This window comes from Miniopterus natalensis, chromosome 19, assembly GCF_054644295.1.
Source record: "Miniopterus natalensis isolate mMinNat1 chromosome 19, mMinNat1.hap1, whole genome shotgun sequence".
Classification (NCBI taxonomy): Eukaryota; Metazoa; Chordata; class Mammalia; order Chiroptera; family Miniopteridae; genus Miniopterus; species Miniopterus natalensis.
In genome coordinates this window covers 39438707-39457548 of record NC_142099.1, presented here as the reverse complement: position 1 = coordinate 39457548, position 18842 = coordinate 39438707, and the positions used below count along the sequence as shown (strand labels likewise).

Genomic DNA, 18842 nt, shown 5'->3' with positions numbered 1-18842 from the left:
ACAAATCTGCACTCTGAAGTCAATGGCCACAGAGCTCAGAGCATCTGCATTTCTGAAAAAGTTGTTAAAGGTGACAGCGCTGTCCCACAAGATATGAATTCCCAGGGGACATGAGTCTCCAGGCAGGCTCTGGTGGACACCTTGCGCAGCCCTTCTTCCCCCTGCGGTCGGCTTCCTGCCCAGGCTTCCTGCTCCTCGGGGGTCAGCAGCAGACTGCGGTGTTGCCGAGGGTGGCTCAGCTCTGGAGGAAGTGGCTAGAAGGAGGAAATCTTAGGGCGGACTCATAAAGCAATCATGGGAATCCACTGGAGGGTGGCTAGGGTACAAAGAGGAAGAGAAACAACACCCAACCAAGCAGAAAAGAGAGAAAAGAGCCCCTTGTGAAGCAAGTGGCTGGAATCTCAGGGAGTCCAGAGCTGGAGCCATTTGAGTTGATGGTACATATCTGCTCTTCTCAAAGTGATGCTTAAACACCAATCCCACTGGGAACATTGGGCCAGATTCTCCTAGTCTTTAATGACAATAAACACTAAATTTATATGTCAGCTTCTGGTTAAGAATTGTTAAAAACAAGACAACAGGCCCAACCAAAATGGAGTCACCTATGCTAAGTAAGCCCCACATCATCAAACCTAGACTTAGTTACAGTTTTGACTTTCTCCGAAATGGAACCTTACACAGGTCTATCAGGAATCGCCTGATCGGACTACTTAGGTGTCTGCCTGACACAGCCCTGCCAGCCCCTAAGGGAATGTGGCCTCACCATAACCAATCTCTCTGGCCTGGCGTAACTTTCTCGCCCTGCTCCTGTCTGCCTATAAAAGTCTCTCATTTTGCACAGCCCCTCAGAGCCAGACTGAATGCTGCTGGACTCATGAATCATTGAATAAAGTCAGTAAGATCTTTAATTTACTCAGTTGAATTTGTTTTTAACAGCATCATTCATAGGTTTTGTCATTAATATTCATGAGACCGTTATAAGGTAAATATTAATGTAATCTCCACTTTAAGACCAGCAGCAAGGCTTAGAAAGGACGGCTGAAACATCTAGGGACACACGGTGGGGACGGGGCAAGGCCCTTGGCTGGCTCTATTTCCAAACTCCTGCTCTTAACCACTGGGCTTTTTTGATTTCTGAATTAGTCATATCTTTCCTACCTCCTGACATACACGTTTTAAATCAAGCTGTCCCTTTCAAAGAACTCTCTTTTCATAGGCATATTCCAGTTTTCAACAAGTAGCGTGCCCTGTGCTTGTGTTCATTTCTTTTAGAAATGCCTCTTGTGTTTAGGGCGATTTTGTTCGTTTTTTAGTCTTTTCCCAACTGTCATGGGAAGAAGAGACTACTGTTTCTGTTTTGGTTTTGGAGGGGAGGGAAATAATTTTCCCTCTACCCCTCTAGGGTTTTGGCTGAGAACCCCCCCCCATAAAAGACAGATTGAAAAACAATTTAAATAACATGTATGCTTCCTGTATACCTGGGAGATAACCAGGAAAACCAAGTAACTCCCCCAAATGGCCAAGCCACCACCTTAAATACTATCTTCAGCTAAAGACAAAAGAAAGGTGTGTTTTTTGGGGGTCCAGTTTGGGGACGTTATCAAGAAAAGCGCAGCAGAGGGTGAGTTGTTACGCTGACTTAAGTCTGTGCCTTCTCCAACGATGATAAGAGTTTTCTTGTGAGTTAGAGTCACCTTGGTACAGAGATGGAAGCTTACCTTGTCAGTGTCTCTCACAGCAGGTGCTCAGGGCATCTCCTGTGTCCGCTGTTCTTAGAAATAACCACACCAAAGAAGCACATCTGGGGTCCGCATATTCTGCTCCCTCCACACCCGACCACAAGCAGCTAATTCAACTTTCTGATAGTGCAAAAGTGTGTGCTACAGCCACTTAAACAATGTCTTTGCCATGCATCTGCTTTCTCTGCAGGACCGTCTTTGCCCAACTCCTGCTGGTGGGGGGTTCCTAAGCCCTTCCGTTTGGCACTGCCCTGTTGCAGTTAATTATTGCTCAAATAAACTCCTAAAAATTGTATTACACCTCAGCTTATCTTTTAAGTTTCTTGATGTGCAAATGAGGGTGATATAACTTACCTTTCAGGCATTAAAGATAAAACATGTAAGGTGCCTCCTCCCAGTAGCATTCATGCACTCACACAGTAAGTATAAATTTTGGTCTCTTGGTGTGTTTATTGCTCTATGCCATTGTTTTATCAAATGGCAAAACTAAACAATTAAGGAATGACTTCGATGTCCTATATTCAAGGAAAAGCCATCCATGGGTGGGAGGACCACAGAGCCTCTCAGGCAGTGGAGCCCTCTTCTGGGGGGTTTGGGGCAAGAGCAAGTTTTATGGGCAGTTGGAAGAGGTGACTGGGACATGAGGTGTGGCTGGCCAGCAGGTCCTGTTTTGTAGGGTGGGGTGAGGTAGCTGACACAGCTGGAGCACTGAGGTTGGTGAACATTAGGTCCTCCAGAGGTGTTGCCTGTGAGTGTAAGCTGACTTACTTTAGATTTGGGATGTGGGCTGGGCCGCCAGGCTGTCTCCATGCTGTGGGTCCTGATTTATGTTACGAATTGACTTTATCAATTCCCCCACTTTGATCAATCCTCAGTGAGAATACTGGCAAAAATTTAAGGTATTAGCACCCTCTGAGCTACTGCTTTCTGTTGGTGTGGGAGCCAGGTTGGGTCTTGGACTGAGATTCACAGGTTAGAATATCAAGATCTCGGTCCCTTAGTTGGCTGTTTCCTTCATCTTGTTTTTGGTGTTATAGGCAAAGGGAGGTCATTTGTCCGGCCACCAGTGGCTTCATGCCTGCATTTAAAGCTTTTGAGAGAATGCAGTGCGTCAGGGAGGCCACTAGAATGACCGTAAGCAGAATAATGCCCAACGAGTAGAGGGCACCCCAAAGCCACAGCCCCCCAGCCCTAAACAACTTAGATCAAAGAGGTCAAACAAAAAGCCCATTGAACAAAAAGTCATTTTCTTAAGCCAAGTGGCCGAGGCTCAGTTTCTCCAGAACTGTGAATCCAGGGCACCAAGCGGTGTTTTCCACAGCACAGCCGCTTCCCTGCTCAGCCAGAAGATAACCAAGGGCTTTCCTTTCATAAGAACAACGTTGGTTGGGGAGTGTTGGGATTTGGGGGGAGGGGCAGCGACTTTTGGCTCATGAATGCCTCCTGGTAATTCCCTCTAGAGTCTGTGATGTAGGCTGAGAGGTGCAGCCCGGTTTGCATGTGCATAGTTAGCTCTGACCACAGATCCCCAGCATTTTCGTCTATTCGTCCCCAAGCGTGAGGGGCACTAGTCCTACACAGAGGGAGATGAGCCCTCAAACAGGTGGTGCTGGCGATGGGAAGAACAGGACAGGGTGATCTGCCAGGGCTCAGAATGGAAATAAGGACAGCGTGGGAGGACTGCAGGACTTCACAGGCACTCTTCTCCTGATTTCTTTCTATTGGTTGTTAATTGGAGGGAGGAAGATTGACTGTCTGGTCAGGGTTGGGGAGCCTGGCAGGTTAGAGAAGGGCCTTCACTTGGTCTAGAGAAACTGGAAACCGGGGAGGCGCTTGTAAAAGGTAGAATGACAGGGTCTCAGCATCATGGACCAAGCAGAGACTTTGGTGACAAAACCAGTGATCAAATAGGTTTCTGCTTGCGTGAGAGCCTTGGAAATGCCAATGGCAGCTTCCAAGGAGCAGAGAGAAGCCTGGCGAAGCAGCTCTGGCAGACTCCTGCTACAGAGTCAGGGGTGGGGGCGGTCTGCTTCTGACTCCAGCAGCTTCTCCTCCTGTGACCTTGATTTTGAGGTCTCCAGAGTTTGTAGAGGACCCGAAGTCAGGTGGTGCCCTCTTCATTTGTGACCTATGAATGCCAGGTGGACACCTTACAATCTATGTGGGTGGTAGAGAGCTCTGGGCAGCGTTCTTTCTATGAGTCTCACGTTGGCAGAAGACAGAGTAAAAGCAATGACTGTCTGTCAGTGACAAAAGACTTAAAACACCCTTGGATACAGATCCAAGTTCTTCGCTGAAAGTCAGACAAGGGCTGGAGGTGGCTTGGGGACGGGGGTTGGACGGGCCGGCAGCGGAGCCGGTGGCGGAGGCTGGGCTGTGGAGGCTTCTGAAGACTGCGGGTTTTGATGTCATTTCCTTGAGTATTACAGTGTGCTTCCTGAGAGGGCATTTGGGAAACAGCCCCAGTGGGGATGCCAGAGCAAGGCCTGTTCTGGGGTGCTGAAGGCGAACATGGGGCAAGGAGGATGAGGGGAATAAACACAAGAAGGAAATGGGTCCGGTGGACACCGCCCTGGCGAGGTGCCTCGCCAGCATCCAGACCCTCTTTATCTCCCAGCAGCCCCGAGTGCAGTGCTTCTCAACCGAGGGGACATTTCTGTGCCCACAACTGGGGGTGTCACTGGCATCTAGAGGCCAGTGGTCTGCTAAACACCCGACAAGGTACAGACAAGTCCTCCGAACAGGAGTCATTTGGCCCCAAATGTCAATAGTCCCAAGGCCGAGAAATCCTGCTTGGGGGGTCTTCATGTTTACGGGGTGGGAACCTGAAGTCTTGGGAAGCTGCCTGGCATCCACGCTTAGACGCGCAGGCAGGGCGGGCTGTGCTCGGGGGTTTGGTGCAGGATGGGTGGGTGGGAGCAGGATGAGGGAGGGCCAAGGGCCAGGACCGTCCTCCTCTTGCCCTAGCACACCTCTCCTCCTGTCCCACGCCCCAGAGGGGGCCGTGGGCTATGACAAGGAGGGCAACCCAGTGATGGTGGGCCGTCCCGGCCATCACTGATTTCAGGAGGGGTCTGTCCCCGTGCCCCGGCCTCCAGGTGTCACTAGAAGCATGACAAGACTGCCACACTCTTCGGAGTCACCTTTTCTGAAGAAACAGACAGATAGGAGGTCCCCAGCTCCTCTTTCTCCCAGGGCCCAGGTGTGGCCCCAGAGGAAGAGGAGGGAGCCGTTTCCCAGTTTCTAAAATTTCGGTGAATTTGGAGCTGGGCTGAGCCCGATTCTGGGAAGCCTGGAGTCTTCAGGGAGGGCACTGTCAAAGGAAAGAGCATGAGAGGGAGGGGCTTGTGACAAAGCAACCCTTCTCACTTCTGCTTTTAGATTTCAGAGCTGGCTGTCCTCTGGGGTGCGGCCTTTTAGCCTCCAGAGGAGCCTGCACTGGCCAAGCTGGTGCCCCGAGCCACTGCTTTGGGAGGCGATGGGGGTCCCCTCAGTCCTGCCCCCCCCTGCAGCCAGTGACCAGGCTGGCTGTCCATCCCACCGTCCTTGGGGCCACATGCTACTGTGGACAGCTCTGCTCTTCCTGGGTGAGTCAGGGTCCCAGGAGGGACTGAGAAGCAGGGGCAGGGGCCGGCAGGCCACCTTGGCTGGGGCCGAGCTTGGGAGAGGATGACGGGTGGCGTGGGAGGCATGTCAGGAAAATCAGGCTGATGGAGACCAAGCCCTGACACCCTGCTGGCCTTGGCAAACATCGCAGTGGCAGTTTGAGTTTTTTTAAAGTGTCTTTTGCCTAATCTCACTGGGCATCCAGGTCTCTGACACTCTGCCAGACCCACGTCAGAACCCGCTCCGAGGAAAGCCTAGTGACTGCCGCTCTCCTTCCTTAGAAATGTGTGTTTTTCAGGAACTACACCTCAGGGGAAGGCCAGCGTGCTCCCAGACAGCGAGGGGAGGAAGCCCTAAGACACGTGGGGGCTGTGGCCATTCTCTGCACCCCTAAACCCACACCAGGCAGCAGACGGCCCTCTGACCTGGTCTCCTCTGAGCTGCACTGCTGCCTGCGGGACAGAGCCCCAGTCCCACCCTCCCGGCCCTGGCCCTCCTCTCCTCTCCTCTCCTCTCCTCTCCTCTCCTCTCCTCTCCTCTCCTCTCCTCTCCTCTCCTCTCCTCTCCTCTCCTCTCCTCTCCTCTCCTCTCCTCTCCTCTCCTCTCCTCTCCTCTCCTCTCCTCTCCTCTCCTCTCCTCTCCTCTCCTCTCCTCTCCTCTCCTCTCCTCTCCTGGCCCTCCTCTCCTCTCCTCTCCTCTCCTCTCCTCTCCTCTCCTCTCCTCTCCTCTCCTCTCCTCTCCTCTCCTCTCCTCTCCTCTCCTCTCCTCTCCTCTCCTCTCCTCTCCTCTCCTCTCCTCTCCTCTCCTCTCCTCTCCTCTCCTCTCCTCTCCTCTCCTCTCCTCTCCTCTCCTCTCCTGGCCCTCCTCTCCTCTCCTCTCCTCTCCTCTCCTCTCCTCTCCTCTCCTCTCCTCTCCTCTCCTCTCCTCTCCTCTCCTCTCCTCTCCTCTCCTCTCCTCTCCTCTCCTCTCCTCTCCTCTCCTCTCCTCTCCTCTCCTCTCCTCTCCTCTCCTCTCCTCTCCTCTCCTCTCCTCTCCTCTCCTCTCCTCTCCTCTCCTCTCCTCTCCTCTCCTCTCCTCTCTTCTCCTCTCCTCTCCTCTCCCCACCCCTGGGTCCCCCTGCAGCCAGGGCCAGGGTCCCTGCACTTTCTGCTTTTCGGATGCCACAGACGACCTTGCCCAAACACTGATTCACTGCCACATGCGGGCTCTGTTCCAGGGACTGGCCGGCGCAGCACAGCCAGCCCTCCTGGCCTCCCTGCTCCCTTGCCACCCGTCTGGCTACACTGGCGTGAGCACAGGCCGTGCTCACCGCTGTTTGTGGGATGAATGCATGCTGGCGACTTCTCTCCTTTCTCATCTCTCTCCTGCCCCCTCTTCCTCTGTCTCTGGCTGGCCCCTCCTCACTGACCCCCCACCCTGCCAACCCTGCGTGCTCTGGGCTTCAGCTTTTGGTGCCTCTACATCAGCTTCCCAACCCCTGCTCTCACCTGTGTCAAGTACAATTTCATATCTGCACCTGCTGCTGGGACACAGCTCAGGAAAAACATATTCAGGCTCCAACTGACTGCCTTCCCACAGACACTGTCTTCCCTCCTAACCTTTCCCTAGTCGCCCACCATTGCCCACACCCCATCCTGTGCCATCTCTCATCCTGCCTCTTAAATCCCTCTCACGTCCCTTTCTTTTTTCTCTTCTCTTCTCTTCTCTTCTCTTCTCTTCTCTTCTCTTCTCTTCTCTTCTCTTCTCTTCTCTTCTCTTCTCTTCTCTTCTCTCCTCTCCTCTCCTCTCCTCTCCTCTCCTCTCCTCTCCTCTCCTCTCCTCTCCTCTCCTCTCCTCTCCTCTCCTCTCCTCTCCTCTCCTCTCCTCTCCTCTCCTCTCCTCTCCTCTCCTCTCCTCTCCTCTCCTCTCCTCTCCTCTCCTCTCTCCTCTCCTCTTCTCTTCTCTTTTCTTTTTTAATATATCTTTATTGATTTCAGAGAGAGGAAGGGAGAGGGAGAGAGAGAGATAGAAACATCAACGATGAGAGAGTCATTGATCGAGCCCGCAACCCGGGCGTGTGCCCTGACCGGGAATCGAACCCCGATCGCCTGGATCCTAGGTCGACACTCAACCGCTGAGCCACACCCGGCCGGGCCTCACGTCCCTTTCTATCATTACTACAACTTTGGGCTCTCCTGTCTTCCACCGAGAGTCAGTCACTCAGCGAATAATTTCCAGAGCATGGGCAACGAGATCAATGTGGCTACTGCCCTGTTTGAGCTTACATCCTACTGAGGGTGTAGCCACAGGGAACAAACATGGAGCCACGAGTATAGACTGGAAAAGGCCGCCAGGCGTCAACAGGATGCCTCGATAAGAAACCCTGCTGTGGGGAGGTCGAGGGCAGCGTGATACAGTTTCCTGAGGAGCCGCGTATCAGCTGAGACTTTAAGCGAGATAAAGGTTCAGCCCTTGAGGATGCAGAGGGAGCAGGACAGAGCGGCCAGTCCAGCCAGTACAAAAGCCCAAGTCTGTGGCTCAGCGAGCTCCAGGAAGGGGGCTCGAGAGGGCTCAGGAGGTCAGGAGTGGCCTTATAGATACTGACACTTTATTTTACGAGCAAAGGGAGGCCATTGGAAGCTTGTAAGCAGGGGCGATATTATCTAATTTGATGTTTAGCTTGTCCAATCTGTTGTCGGGGAGACAAAAGAATGTGGGGGACAGTTAGGGAGCTGTGGGAGGCCGGCAGGGACGCAGGCTAGTGTGGCGGCCACAGGCACGGAGAGGCGGGCCCAGATCTAAGCTGGGTGGGGCCAGGGGGAGAATAGAAGAGACTGCAGTTTCCAGGCCAGAGAAATGGGGTAGAAGGGGAGACAGGGAACAAGGAGACTGGGAGAGAAATGGGATGTGTTCCTCCACAGACCAAAGGACCTTCAGTGGACGGGGTGGGCAGAGAATGAAACAGTGATCAGAAGGAGACACGGGGGCAGGGAACAGAGAGAGACGTTTGAATTATACCAAGGGGGGAGGGTCAGGTGAGAGGTCTTTTTATGAAAGACACTGGAATGTACTTATGTTGATGAAAAAGATGCAGCTGAGGAGGAGACACGGGTGATACAGAAGAGAGAAGAAGTAGCAGAATCAAGGGGGTGGTTGGAGAGATGTCCCGGGGCCGAGGGGTGCGGGGCAGCTGCCAGGGAGGGTAGAGGAGCGGGCAGGCCGAGGGCTGGGCTGGGGAGGTGAGAGATGTCCCTGAAGGGACTGGAGAGGACAGCACAGTCTGGGGGGAGAGGGAGATGTGAACATCCCCCCCAAGGGCAGCAGAGCCCGCACTAGAGAACAGTGTCGGGATGCAGCTCAGTGTCCTTGGCACTGTGGAGACCACAGGTCTGCAGAGCCACCAGCCTGCCTGCTCGTGCTAACTTCAGCAGAACAGGTACAGGCGTGAGTACAGGGTTGGGGACAGAGCAGGGCAAGGCTGTCTGGGGGATTTGCAAGGTGATTATTTACAGTGATGCATGACTTTGCTTTCTCTCCTACAGTTCCTGCAGCCGGGACCCCTGGTAAGTCCCTCCCCACCTCTCCCTCCGACTGCCCTCTTCCTCTGCTCCCAGACCACACCCAGGCAGAGCAGGCAGGGTAACTGCTCCTCGCCCTGCCTCTGCCTTCCCCTCGTCCCAGGAGCAGGGTGGTGCAGCAGGTGTGCAGGGCCTTCCGCCCTCTGTTCTTTGCTCTGACAGGCACAGATATTGTCACAGAAAATAACTCCTCCCTCTCTCTTAGTCTACTTCCTCTCTTCAAATGCAATCTCTTCAAACGAGCCCAGGCAATTTTAGGTTCAGCCATGTGTTGATAAAACCTCTACTTTGCATGTATCTGAGGGCCCTGGGGCCTGGACAGGAACAGAGAGAAACCAGGGGCTCGGTTATGTGAACTGTGCAGGGCGATTCTCACACTCCCAGGGCCTGAGCCGGGCTCCCTTCCCTGGGCCTGGCCTTTCTCCCTCTTTCCCTTTCCTGGGAGTGGGTGTGAGGACCGGTCTGCCCTAAGGGGTAAAGAAGGACATGCAGTCAGGACAGAAACCCGCACCTGACATCGTGCTGACCTCACCCCCTCACTCTCTTCATCCAGCTCCGGGGAGAGTTTACCCACTGAGTCCAACGCCCCTGTTTACAGGGGGGAAATGAGTCCCCACAAGGGTGTGTGTGTGTGGAGGGGTACCCTGGTGAGGTGAGCCTTTATGTCTATAGTGTGTGTGCTGTGCCCTAAACTTGCTCCTGGCCCTCGCCTCTCCTGAGGAATGGTCAGGCTCCCTGTGGGGCCCTGGGCCCCGTGGGTACCTGAGAACCAGGCTTCAGCTGCAGACAGTTCTGGGCGGGCTCTGCTCTTGGTGTTAGCAGCAGGACCACAGGGGCTTCCCTGTATGAGATCCGGGGCTACTTGGCCGGGTTCCGGGGCTGCTTGGCCGGGTTCCTCTGCTCCTCTCTCTGCCCCTCAGCAGGTCTCCCAAAGGCCGTGGTGAGCCTCCAGCCCCCCTGGGTCAATGTGCTCGAGGAGGACAACGTGACTCTGAGCTGCCAGGGGGCCCACAGCCCTGGGGACCACTCCACCCTGTGGTTCCGTGATGGGACCCCCCTCCTGACCCAGGTCCAGCCCAGCTACAGCTTCAAGGCCAGCAGCAAAGACAGCGGGGACTACACGTGCCAGACCGGCCAGGCCAGCCTCAGCGACCCTGTGCATCTGGATGTGACTTCCGGTCAGTGGAGGAGGCCGGGAGGGTCTGGAGGACGATGCTGTGGACTCTGCTGACCTGGCACAGGGCTTCTAGGAAAGGGGGTGGCTGTTTTCTGGGAAGCATGACTGTGAGCTGTTGGAAGTAGTTTCTGTCCAGTCATTTCCCCTCTCCCCCCACTCCTTTGCTTCTATGTGGGTGCCTCGGACTATCTGAGGTTGTTTGGCCTCAGTCCTGATTGAGCAAGAAAGTGACAAGGCCACAGCCAGGCCACCAGGGGGTGAGAGAAGCAGAAGGAAACTCAACTTCACAGAATCCACTTTTCTGGTGAGGCAGGAGCACAGCCGGGTCCCTGACCCAGACGTTATCAGCCATGGAAACAGGACAAGCTCCTTCCCCAAGTCTCAGTTTCCCCCTTTGCTCAGTAGGGGTACTGACCCCCCATAAGGCTCATTTTCCTGCCCCGCCCTCCATGCATTTCCAGTCCTGACACAGGCAGGCTCCACTCATGTTTGCTGACCCAATGGATGATCTCACACCGCTCCTGGCAAAGAGCAGTCTCCATGCAGAGCAGCTACAGCGACTTACCCTGAGGACAGCACCGCTCACCACCCAGTCCCCTTCCCTCAGCCCAAATAGTCCTCAGAAGTGCACAGCAGCCAGGCAGTGCTGCTCCCCCTGGGGAAGGGGAGGAGTAGAGGGGACCCACTGAGACAGGCAAGTCTCCACCAAGGGCTACGCCAGGCCATGGGACCAGCACATGAGATGGATGCCCTCCTGGAGGACTGGGTCAGAGCACCAGCCTTGGGGCCCTGGGGCCACCAGAAGTCCAGCCAGCGCAGGGGCAGCTCATAGGTCGCTGTGTGCCCAGCAAGCAGGTGCTGCCCTCTTGCTCTATGGGGTGCTGCCCTCTTGTTCACTCCCAGCAGCAGGAAGCGAGCTTAGCTCCCCAGCAGCAGCAGGCCACTACCACCCAGGTGTCTGCCCCACCCCACTGGCCACCAGCTCCTCAGCTGGCCGGACCCAGGGTGGGACTTTCTCAGCACGTTCACTCTGACCCAGTCCGTGGTACTGGGACCAGCACCTCCCCAGTCCCAGGCCCACATATACCTAAGGCCACAGCTGGGAAACTGACGGCAGGTAAACCTGACCCTGAGCCTCCCAACACGCCCTGATGCCTACGGGTTGGTGGCTGCTGTCCAGCAGGAGGTGCCATGTGCTCAGTTTCGTGGAGCCCACGCTTACGCAGGGCAGGTGAAGGGCTTGGCTGTGAGCAGCCGCCATGCCCAAGGATCCACTGAGAAGGCCATTGCCCTGTCTTTACCTCCTCCGTCTCTACCCTTCCTAGGCCTCTCACCAGGCCCTTGCTGTGGCTCAGCTTCCTCTGGGGCCTCAGACCAGTCCCTCAGCCTCAGTCAAGCTAAGGGAGGCAATGGCAATAGCACCCCACGGTCCACGAGTCCAGGTGGAGGTGACCAGCACCTGGGCGTTTCGGTCGGTTGCCTTCCTCGGGGGGGGGGGGGGGAGGGTTGGTAGCTGTCCTGGGAATGGCACAGGAGAGCTGGAGCCCGAGCCTGAAGCCCACACCGTGACTGTGAGCGCAGCAGGCAGCAGGCCGCAGTAGGACCCTGACACAGGCTGCTACACCTGCCCCACCCACACGCAGGCCCAGCCCCACCCCCACTTAGCAACAGCAGCAACCAGCCTCAGGAGAAGCAGGTGGAGCTCCAGCAGCAGGTGCCCCCACCCCCCGCAGGGGCTCCAGCACAGCCAGGCCCAGTACTGACAACGCTGGCTGTCCCTCTGCCACCACTGCTGGGTCCCTGTTGCCCTCTACGTGCAGTCTCTGCAGCTGCTGGGCAAACCCAGGTGGTGGCTCTGAGGCAGCAGGCTGAGTCTGAGGAGGCGAGACCTTGGGTTCAGTGCTCGTTGCCCAGGCACTTCCAGCAGCTGGAGAGAAAGCTGGGCCAGTGCCCAGCAGGGGTGCTAACACCCCCAGCAGTGAACGGCAGCTGTGCTCCTGCCTTTGAGCACTGCCCCCTGCATTAGCCACAGTGCACACAAATGGGTGACTCAAACCCCCACAGCCCACTGGGAAGCCCCAACTGTCACCCACATCACTGAAGGCTTTTGTAACCAAGAAGAAGCAGAACCAGAGTGAGAAGCTGCTACAGAAGAGGCTGGGACAAGCTGAGTGAGAATTGGTCAGGAGCCCATGGGAGGAGCCACCTGTCTGCCAAGCAGACAACTCTTGTGTCCCAAACTGTGAGCAGTTTCGTGCCTCTGAGAGTTCTGTTCTGTGAGGTGCACCAGGAGGGACAAGATGGTGTGTGGCCACCAGGTCTGGTTGAAGAGGAAAAAATGAGAGTGTTTCAAGAAGCCAGCTGTGCTCCCCAGCCAGGGACCCTGCCACAGCTGGCGTTGCCTGTGTAACGAACTCCAGCTCTCTAGGGACAGGCAGAGCCCGGCTTGAGGAACGTGCCCTGGTGAACCTCCATAGGGCTGTGCCAACACTCGAACTACATGGCATTAACCCCGTGTCCCCTCCAGTCATCCTGGCCACGGAGTGTAGAGGAGGCATGTGTGTTTATTGCTTCTCTACAAGGCTCCCAGGATACTCATGGAAAGACCCTTTTATTACTAAACGAAGAACATGTCACGAGTGCCATGGACATGGAGCTGGCCCTGCCCCCAAGATCTGCACCAAGAGAAGCATCCTCAAGGAAACCTAAGGTGGCCCTTCACACAAACCAGACTAAGGCAGACATGCCCACTGTCCAGGTGATAGCCTGGTGGCAGCAGACTGTGGAGGGATTTCCCAGACAAGGCGAGAGGGCCAAGAACTGGCTGCTGGTGCTACAGGTGGCAGCTTTGACGTTTCTCTGGCTTCTACTCTATTTTAAGAAATCTTTACAATTTTCAGTCTGTCCACCTGCCCTAACTGGATCTTGATAAAAGAGGTAGTCTGGGGGACCAGGACTGCTCTGCCTCACCTGGAGTGGAGTCCACCAGGGTCTCAGTTCTCCAGGACAGGGAACATGCAGTGTGCTAAGGCAAGAGGAGGTGGGGCACAGGTGTGTCCCCGGTGGGAGAGGCAGGGGCTTCTAGCTTGTGTGACACAAGTAGTAAGAGCTGGTCTCCCCCCCCCCCCAGTTCCCTTTGCATTGTCCCAAGTGGTGGTGACCCTGAGTTTTCTCTCTGTTGTCACTCCCTCCTGCACCCTGGTTGGCTCACCAGCCGGTGCAGCCTCGGGCAGGGGCTGAGGGCTTGACTGGCATGCGTGTGGCTGCTGTCATTCTCTGCCCCCCTTCACCCTTCCCATTTCTCTGTTGTCTTCTACCCAGCCTTTCTTTCCAATTCCAACCCTGCTTTGTCCTAGAGCTTTGGGAAAAAGCAGTGCTGAACTCAGGACTCTAAGGGCCCTCCTTCGGCTCATTCCCTGTACAACAAAAACATTAAATATTTTTTTCTTCCTCAGTAAAAGGATGAAAATTGGGAAATTACACAGCAGACTAGTGACTCACACATGACACTGACAAAGACCCCCTGAGGGGAGTTAGCTTATCTGGTGAATGTTAGGGAATGTGGAGCTTCAGACAAAGACCTCCTGAGGGAAACCCCACATTCCCTAACATTTACCAGATAAGCTAACCTTTGTTGGATGTCCACAAGTTCTATGATCCCCAAAGACACACCTCTCCTAGGTCAGATTGGTCACTCCCTCCTGCCCTGAGGGGGCTGCAGTCCCCTTCTCCCAGGACAGGGAAGGGCATCTACAATGTGCCAGGAGTTATAGCTGTGCAGTGTCATTATGTCCATTTTCTCAGATGAGAAAACCAAGCCTCAGAAGTTAAATGACTTGCCCAAGGTTACAGAGGTCGTATATGAGGGAGCCAGAGAGAGACCAGGAGGTCTGATTTCAGACTTCAGCTCTTCCTTCCACACATCATGACCCACCAGTCAGGATGGCCTGGGTCTCAGAGGTGAGTCAGACCTCCTGGGTCTTCTGTTCTCCTGTGTCTTTCAGCCTGGCTGCTGCTCCAGACCCCTCACCTGGTGTTCCAGGAGGGAGACACCATTGTGCTGAGGTGCCACAGCTGGAAGAACTGGCGTCTGTACAAGATTACATTCTTCCAGGATGAAAAACCCAAGTGGTTTTCCCATGCAAATTCCAGTTTCTTCATCCCACAAGCAAACGTCAGTCACAGCGGCGAGTACCACTGCTCGGGATTCATAGGGCAGATGTCACACTCATCACGGCCTGTGAGCATCACTGTCCAAGGTGCGAACCCTGTCCAGGTGGAAGGAGGTGAGACGAGGGGATTACAGTTAGGATTAAGGTCACATGGGCATCCATGGAGAGCCGAGAAGTGCCACAGCAGCAAAACTGACCTTTGGGGCACAGAGAAAAGATATGGGGCCCTTTCTCAGCATTGGCCAGTGGCCAGAAGTATGGGCCAGAGCTTGGAGCCCTCAGCTTCCAGATGAAGAAGCTCCCCGTACCTAGGACAGCAGCAGAGTGAACCTCCTCTATGGGTGCAGGGGTTCCCTAAGCTCCTGGACACTCCTGAGAACTGAATTTCTCATGTTCTGTCCATCCCTCTCGAGGGTGTGGCCTGTGCCTGACAACTCGCTGCACTGGTGGATGCAGTGGTGCTGCTTCCACCATGGGGGGCTTCAGGCGCCCCTCCCCACTACCTCTTCAGTACACCTTAGGTTAATGGGCATACCTGGGGATGGGGAGACACAAGTCTAGCCGCAGGAACCCTGAGCATGTGAGGCTGGTGAAGGAAGTGAGTGCTACCCTTGTGAGTGGCTCAAACAGAGCAGCTGCAGGGGACCAGCACCGGGCACAGCATCGGGGATGGGAGGGACAGGGAGCACATTGCCTGTCCTGAGATCTGTCTTCCCCAGTGCCCAGCTCGAGCAAAGCCTTCCTGATTGTGACCACGGTTGTGGCTGTGGTTGCTGGCGTTGTTGCTGTGGCTGGTGTGGCTGCCGTGGTGGCTTGGGTCTGCTTCAGGCGACACCAAAGTCCAGGTTTGTGGCTTTTCTTGGTTTCTTTTGTTATTGGCTCCTACTTGGTCAAGGCCCTAAAACATTGCCAGAGCCCTTCTCTTTGGGCAGAGAATCCTCAATGTTCAAACATAGCCCACGTTTTAGATAGTCATTCATTTGCTGAACAGACTTGCTTACGTGTGGAGCTCCACGCTAGACACCGTGGACAACACCCAAACAAAGAAGCCCAGTGTGTGCCCTCAAGGAGCTCACAGGATTGCAGGCAGGGAGGACAGATCATTATGATTAGACAGGATAAGAGCAATGACAGAGAAATGCAGAGGCCATGGTAGGGGCACAGAAGAGCCCACGGAACCCGCTTGGGGTGGGACCTTAGAGATGCTTTCTTGGGAGGCCCACGTATGGGAGGCCGGACTGCCTGCAATCAAGTTTCAGCTCCAGATCTCACCAGCTGTGTGACCTTGGCTGAGCTCTTCAACTTCCCTGTGCTTCAGCTTCTTCGTCTGGAAAAGAGGACACTAAAGGAAGCTACCTCCTAGGGGTGTTACAAGGATGACGAGGCTGAAGCTCTTACAACAGTGGCCACTGTGTAGTAAACAGTTGCTGTCATTATGGGGGAGGTGATGCTTGAGGGCGGCAGTTAGCCAGGCAAAGAGGGCTGGCGAGCGATCCAGGCACCGGCCATGGAGATGAGGACCAGTGTGGCCAGGATGGGCTGGGAGGGGCGTGCATAGGATGTTGTGGAAGCCGTGTCCTGCTGAAGCTGTGCCCTGCAAGGCAGAAGAAAAGGAGAGAGGAAGGGAGCAGAAAAATGGGCAGGGGCAGGTCATGGACCATGCAGGCACCCATCACAGTACCTATCACCCACTGGATGCTCAATAAATGTGTGTTCACTAACCAACCAGCTGAAGAACTTCAACTCTGGGGAAGCAGCTCTTCCCCTCAGTACTAATTGATGCAAAGAGCTGAGGGAGAGGGAAGGTGCCTAAGAATCTAATGAGCAAATCATCATAATTCATCACATTGAAAAGCTAGGAAAGACTTAGAGCCACTGACAAAGAGAAAACTGCTAATAGCACACCAAGCACTTTGCAGGTTCACAGCCAGGGCCTTAGTTACTTACCTAAGTAAATAAGGAGACTCGGCGTCTGCCGGGAGGGAGAAAGTGGTGCTTTTTAAGGGCAGAGCAAGGCCAAGGAAGAAGCAATGAGTGGCCTCTCCCAGTGTCCAGGAGCCCCATGGTTAGCTTGACCAGCCCTCTTGCAGTCTGGGACATTTCCTGGCAGGGAGGTGGGGAGTGGGGAGAGGAGGCTGCATCTCAGTGCCAAAGGGTTGGTGTGGGTCTTAACCCAGTCCTAACTCTGGTCCTTGGTCCTGAGGACTCAGGCCCCATCCCATAATCTACTAACCTCCTGTGTGCCCCTCCTAACCCTCCCAGGAACCCCTAAGAACAGGGAAATGGGAGACACCCTACCTGAGGAACCAGGTGAGTGCAGCCCCCCTGGGGGCACCTGCTGCCCCACCTGGGGCTGCCAGATGAATTGGAGTGAGAAGTGGCTTGCCTGAGTTCAGCAGGGCACACAGGAGAGGGAGGGGGTGGAGAGGAGGGCAGGGGCTCAAATTGCTTGGTCAGCTCTGAGACTAACTCCTGGGCCTAAAGAGGACCTTGCTGGAGATGAGGCGAGGAACACCTGCCCCAGACAGAGGCAAAAATTCTCCAGTGTGGGAATTCCCGGGACTAGGAATGCTGGGAAATTTCCAGGGCAGGAAATGAAAGACAGCTGGTCTTCCTGGGGAGCTTTGGTGGAGTCTGCACAGGACAGGGGTTAGAAGATGCCAGATGGAGGCAAATAGGATTGGGGTAGGATTCTAAGAGGGAAGGAGGCCTGGGGGACAACCTGGACTCGTTGAGGAGTCTGTCTCTGTGGAGTGATGGGGTTTGGGTGGTCGGGCTTGGCTCTCAGAGGAATACAAGAAAGTTCTGGGGCTCTAGGGGTGTTCCTGGGCTTCGTGGGCAAAGCTCGGTCCTAGGCTTACTGCCTGTGGGATGCCTGAGTCCTGTCTCCATCAGGCAGTGGAGCCTTTAGCCAGTAGTGCTCCCACGTGGGCTCAGTCACCTCACTGAGGAAATGATCCCCTCCAGGTCTGACACTCTGAGAGCCAGTGGCTGTCTGGTCCCCAGCCCAGGTGGGACCGTGGGAATGGGGTTCCAGGAGACCTCCTGACCATTGTCAGACCCAGAGCATGAAGGCACCAAGACAGCAGGATCAGGCAGAAAGAGATCCTCGGGGACTCCCTCGATGGCCAGGGTGTGACTCAGAGCAGAACAACGGATTTGAGAGCTTGAGCGAGCGGTGCTGTCCAGCTGTGCTTTGAGCAGACCCTGTGTCCTTTGCCATTCTCAGTGGGGTACGGGCCCGAGCCTGCACCAGGTCCAAACCAGGCCCAGAATGAAGCCCGGACACCATGGACTGGCTGTTCCAATGTGTGGCTCTGTCTCCACTGGTGTAAATGTGTTTCACAAGGCATTTATTTCACAGCCAGGACTGGGGCTCAGGCTGGGGCTGCCCAAAAGTTGTGGCCAGGTTGCTGGGAATGTCGAGGTGCCATTAGAGGGAGCATGCAGGACAGGGAGGACACTGCCCCATTGTCCCAGACCCTCCCCTGCTGCGGCGGGCTCTGAGGCCACTTCCACTGGCAGAGGGGCGAGGCAGCTGGCTGGGCTCTGCTGTACGCTGGCTCGCTCGCTCCATCCCTTCTTCCCTCCCTCCTTGTGCTTGCTCTTTCCTTTCATTCGTGGAGCCACCAGATTCCTCAGAGTTCTAACAGGGATGCATCTCATCAGCCCAATGTGGCCACGAGTGTTCTCTCTCTGAAGCCCGTGGCTGCACAGATCCAGACATGGCCTCAGTCCGATGCTGTCCGGCCCCCCGCCCGGCCCCAGGGTCTCAGACCCAGAGGCTAACTGCTTCGCCGCTAGGAAATCTCCGCAGCTCTGAAAGGAGTGAGGCACAAATGCCTGCCTCCCTTAGCCAGCGCGCCCCGGGGCCGCGTGCCGGGGTGAGGGAGGGCGGTGGGCGAAGCCCCATGGACTCAGGCCCGCTTTGGCCTTGGGTGGGCAGCTGCAGCACGCAGTAGGCCCCTCTGGCAGCAGGGCCCTGGCTGACCTGTTTTTTTTTGCCCACAGCCAACATCACCAATGCCGAAGAGGCTGCCAAAGTGGAGGTGAGGCACCCAGCCATTGCCTGCCCCTCGCCCTCCTCCCTTGCCTCTTGCAGCTTCTCCGTGGGTCCCATTGCTCCTCTACTTTCTCTAGGCTGAGAATACAATCACCTACTCCCTCCTTCTGCACCCTGAAGCTCCAGAGGAAGACACAGGGCCCTCGGATTACCAGAACTTGTAGTCGTGGGGACGTGGGGACGAGAGCCAGACAGGCCAGGATCCTGAATCCCCTCAGGGCGGATGAGCGGGCCCTGCAGTTCCAGAGAAGGAGGGCTCCCCGGGGTTATCAGCCTGACCGCCAAGACGCCTGTTCCGACAGCCACAGATAGAGTGGCCCCAAAGGACAGGCCGTATTGACCCCTGTGCCCCCGCACGTCTCACCGTCACCGTCCTCTGTCCTGCGTCCACGCAGCCAACAAAACTTGCTTTTATTAAGAGATTGTAGCAACATGGGAAATGCTTATGTTACAGGTTACATGTGGAAGATTTTATAAATACATATCTCAGAAATGTGGAAACAGAGTAACACATGCCAACATATTAAA

At 55.3% G+C, this 18842-nt stretch overlaps 1 protein-coding gene across 3 annotated transcripts; it reads left to right on the top strand.

Annotated features, from left to right (window-relative positions):
* The first annotated feature begins 5217 nt into the window (after positions 1–5217).
* FCGR2B (Fc gamma receptor IIb) lies at positions 5218–18478 on the top strand. Of its 3 annotated transcripts, none has more exons than XM_087828129.1 (8): positions 5218–5326; positions 8867–8887; positions 9826–10080; positions 14084–14338; positions 14971–15096; positions 16514–16561; positions 18263–18300; positions 18392–18478. In XM_087828129.1, the coding sequence occupies exons 1-8, from the start codon at positions 5218–5220 to the stop codon at positions 18476–18478; spliced, it is 939 nt and encodes a 312-aa protein (XP_087684255.1). The 3 variants fall into 3 exon arrangements, with proteins under 3 accessions (XP_087684255.1, XP_087684254.1, XP_087684253.1); XM_087828128.1 differs by having other exon boundaries at positions 9823–10080; XM_087828127.1 differs by lacking the exon at positions 8867–8887 and having other exon boundaries at positions 5218–5356; positions 9814–10080; positions 14084–14365.
* The last annotated feature ends 364 nt before the right edge of the window (positions 18479–18842 follow it).

Bases quoted from the DNA above. Each gene is read 5' to 3' on its own strand.
- FCGR2B (XM_087828127.1), top strand. From the start codon at position 5,218: ATGGGGGTCCCCTCAGTCCTGCCCCCCCCTGCAGCCAGTGACCAGGCT. The intron at 5,357-9,813 runs GCAGGGGCAGGG...GCTCCTCTCTCT, and splicing joins GTCCCAGGAGGGACTGAGAA to GCCCCTCAGCAGGTCTCCCA. The intron at 10,081-14,083 runs GTCAGTGGAGGA...TGTGTCTTTCAG, and splicing joins GCATCTGGATGTGACTTCCG to CCTGGCTGCTGCTCCAGACC.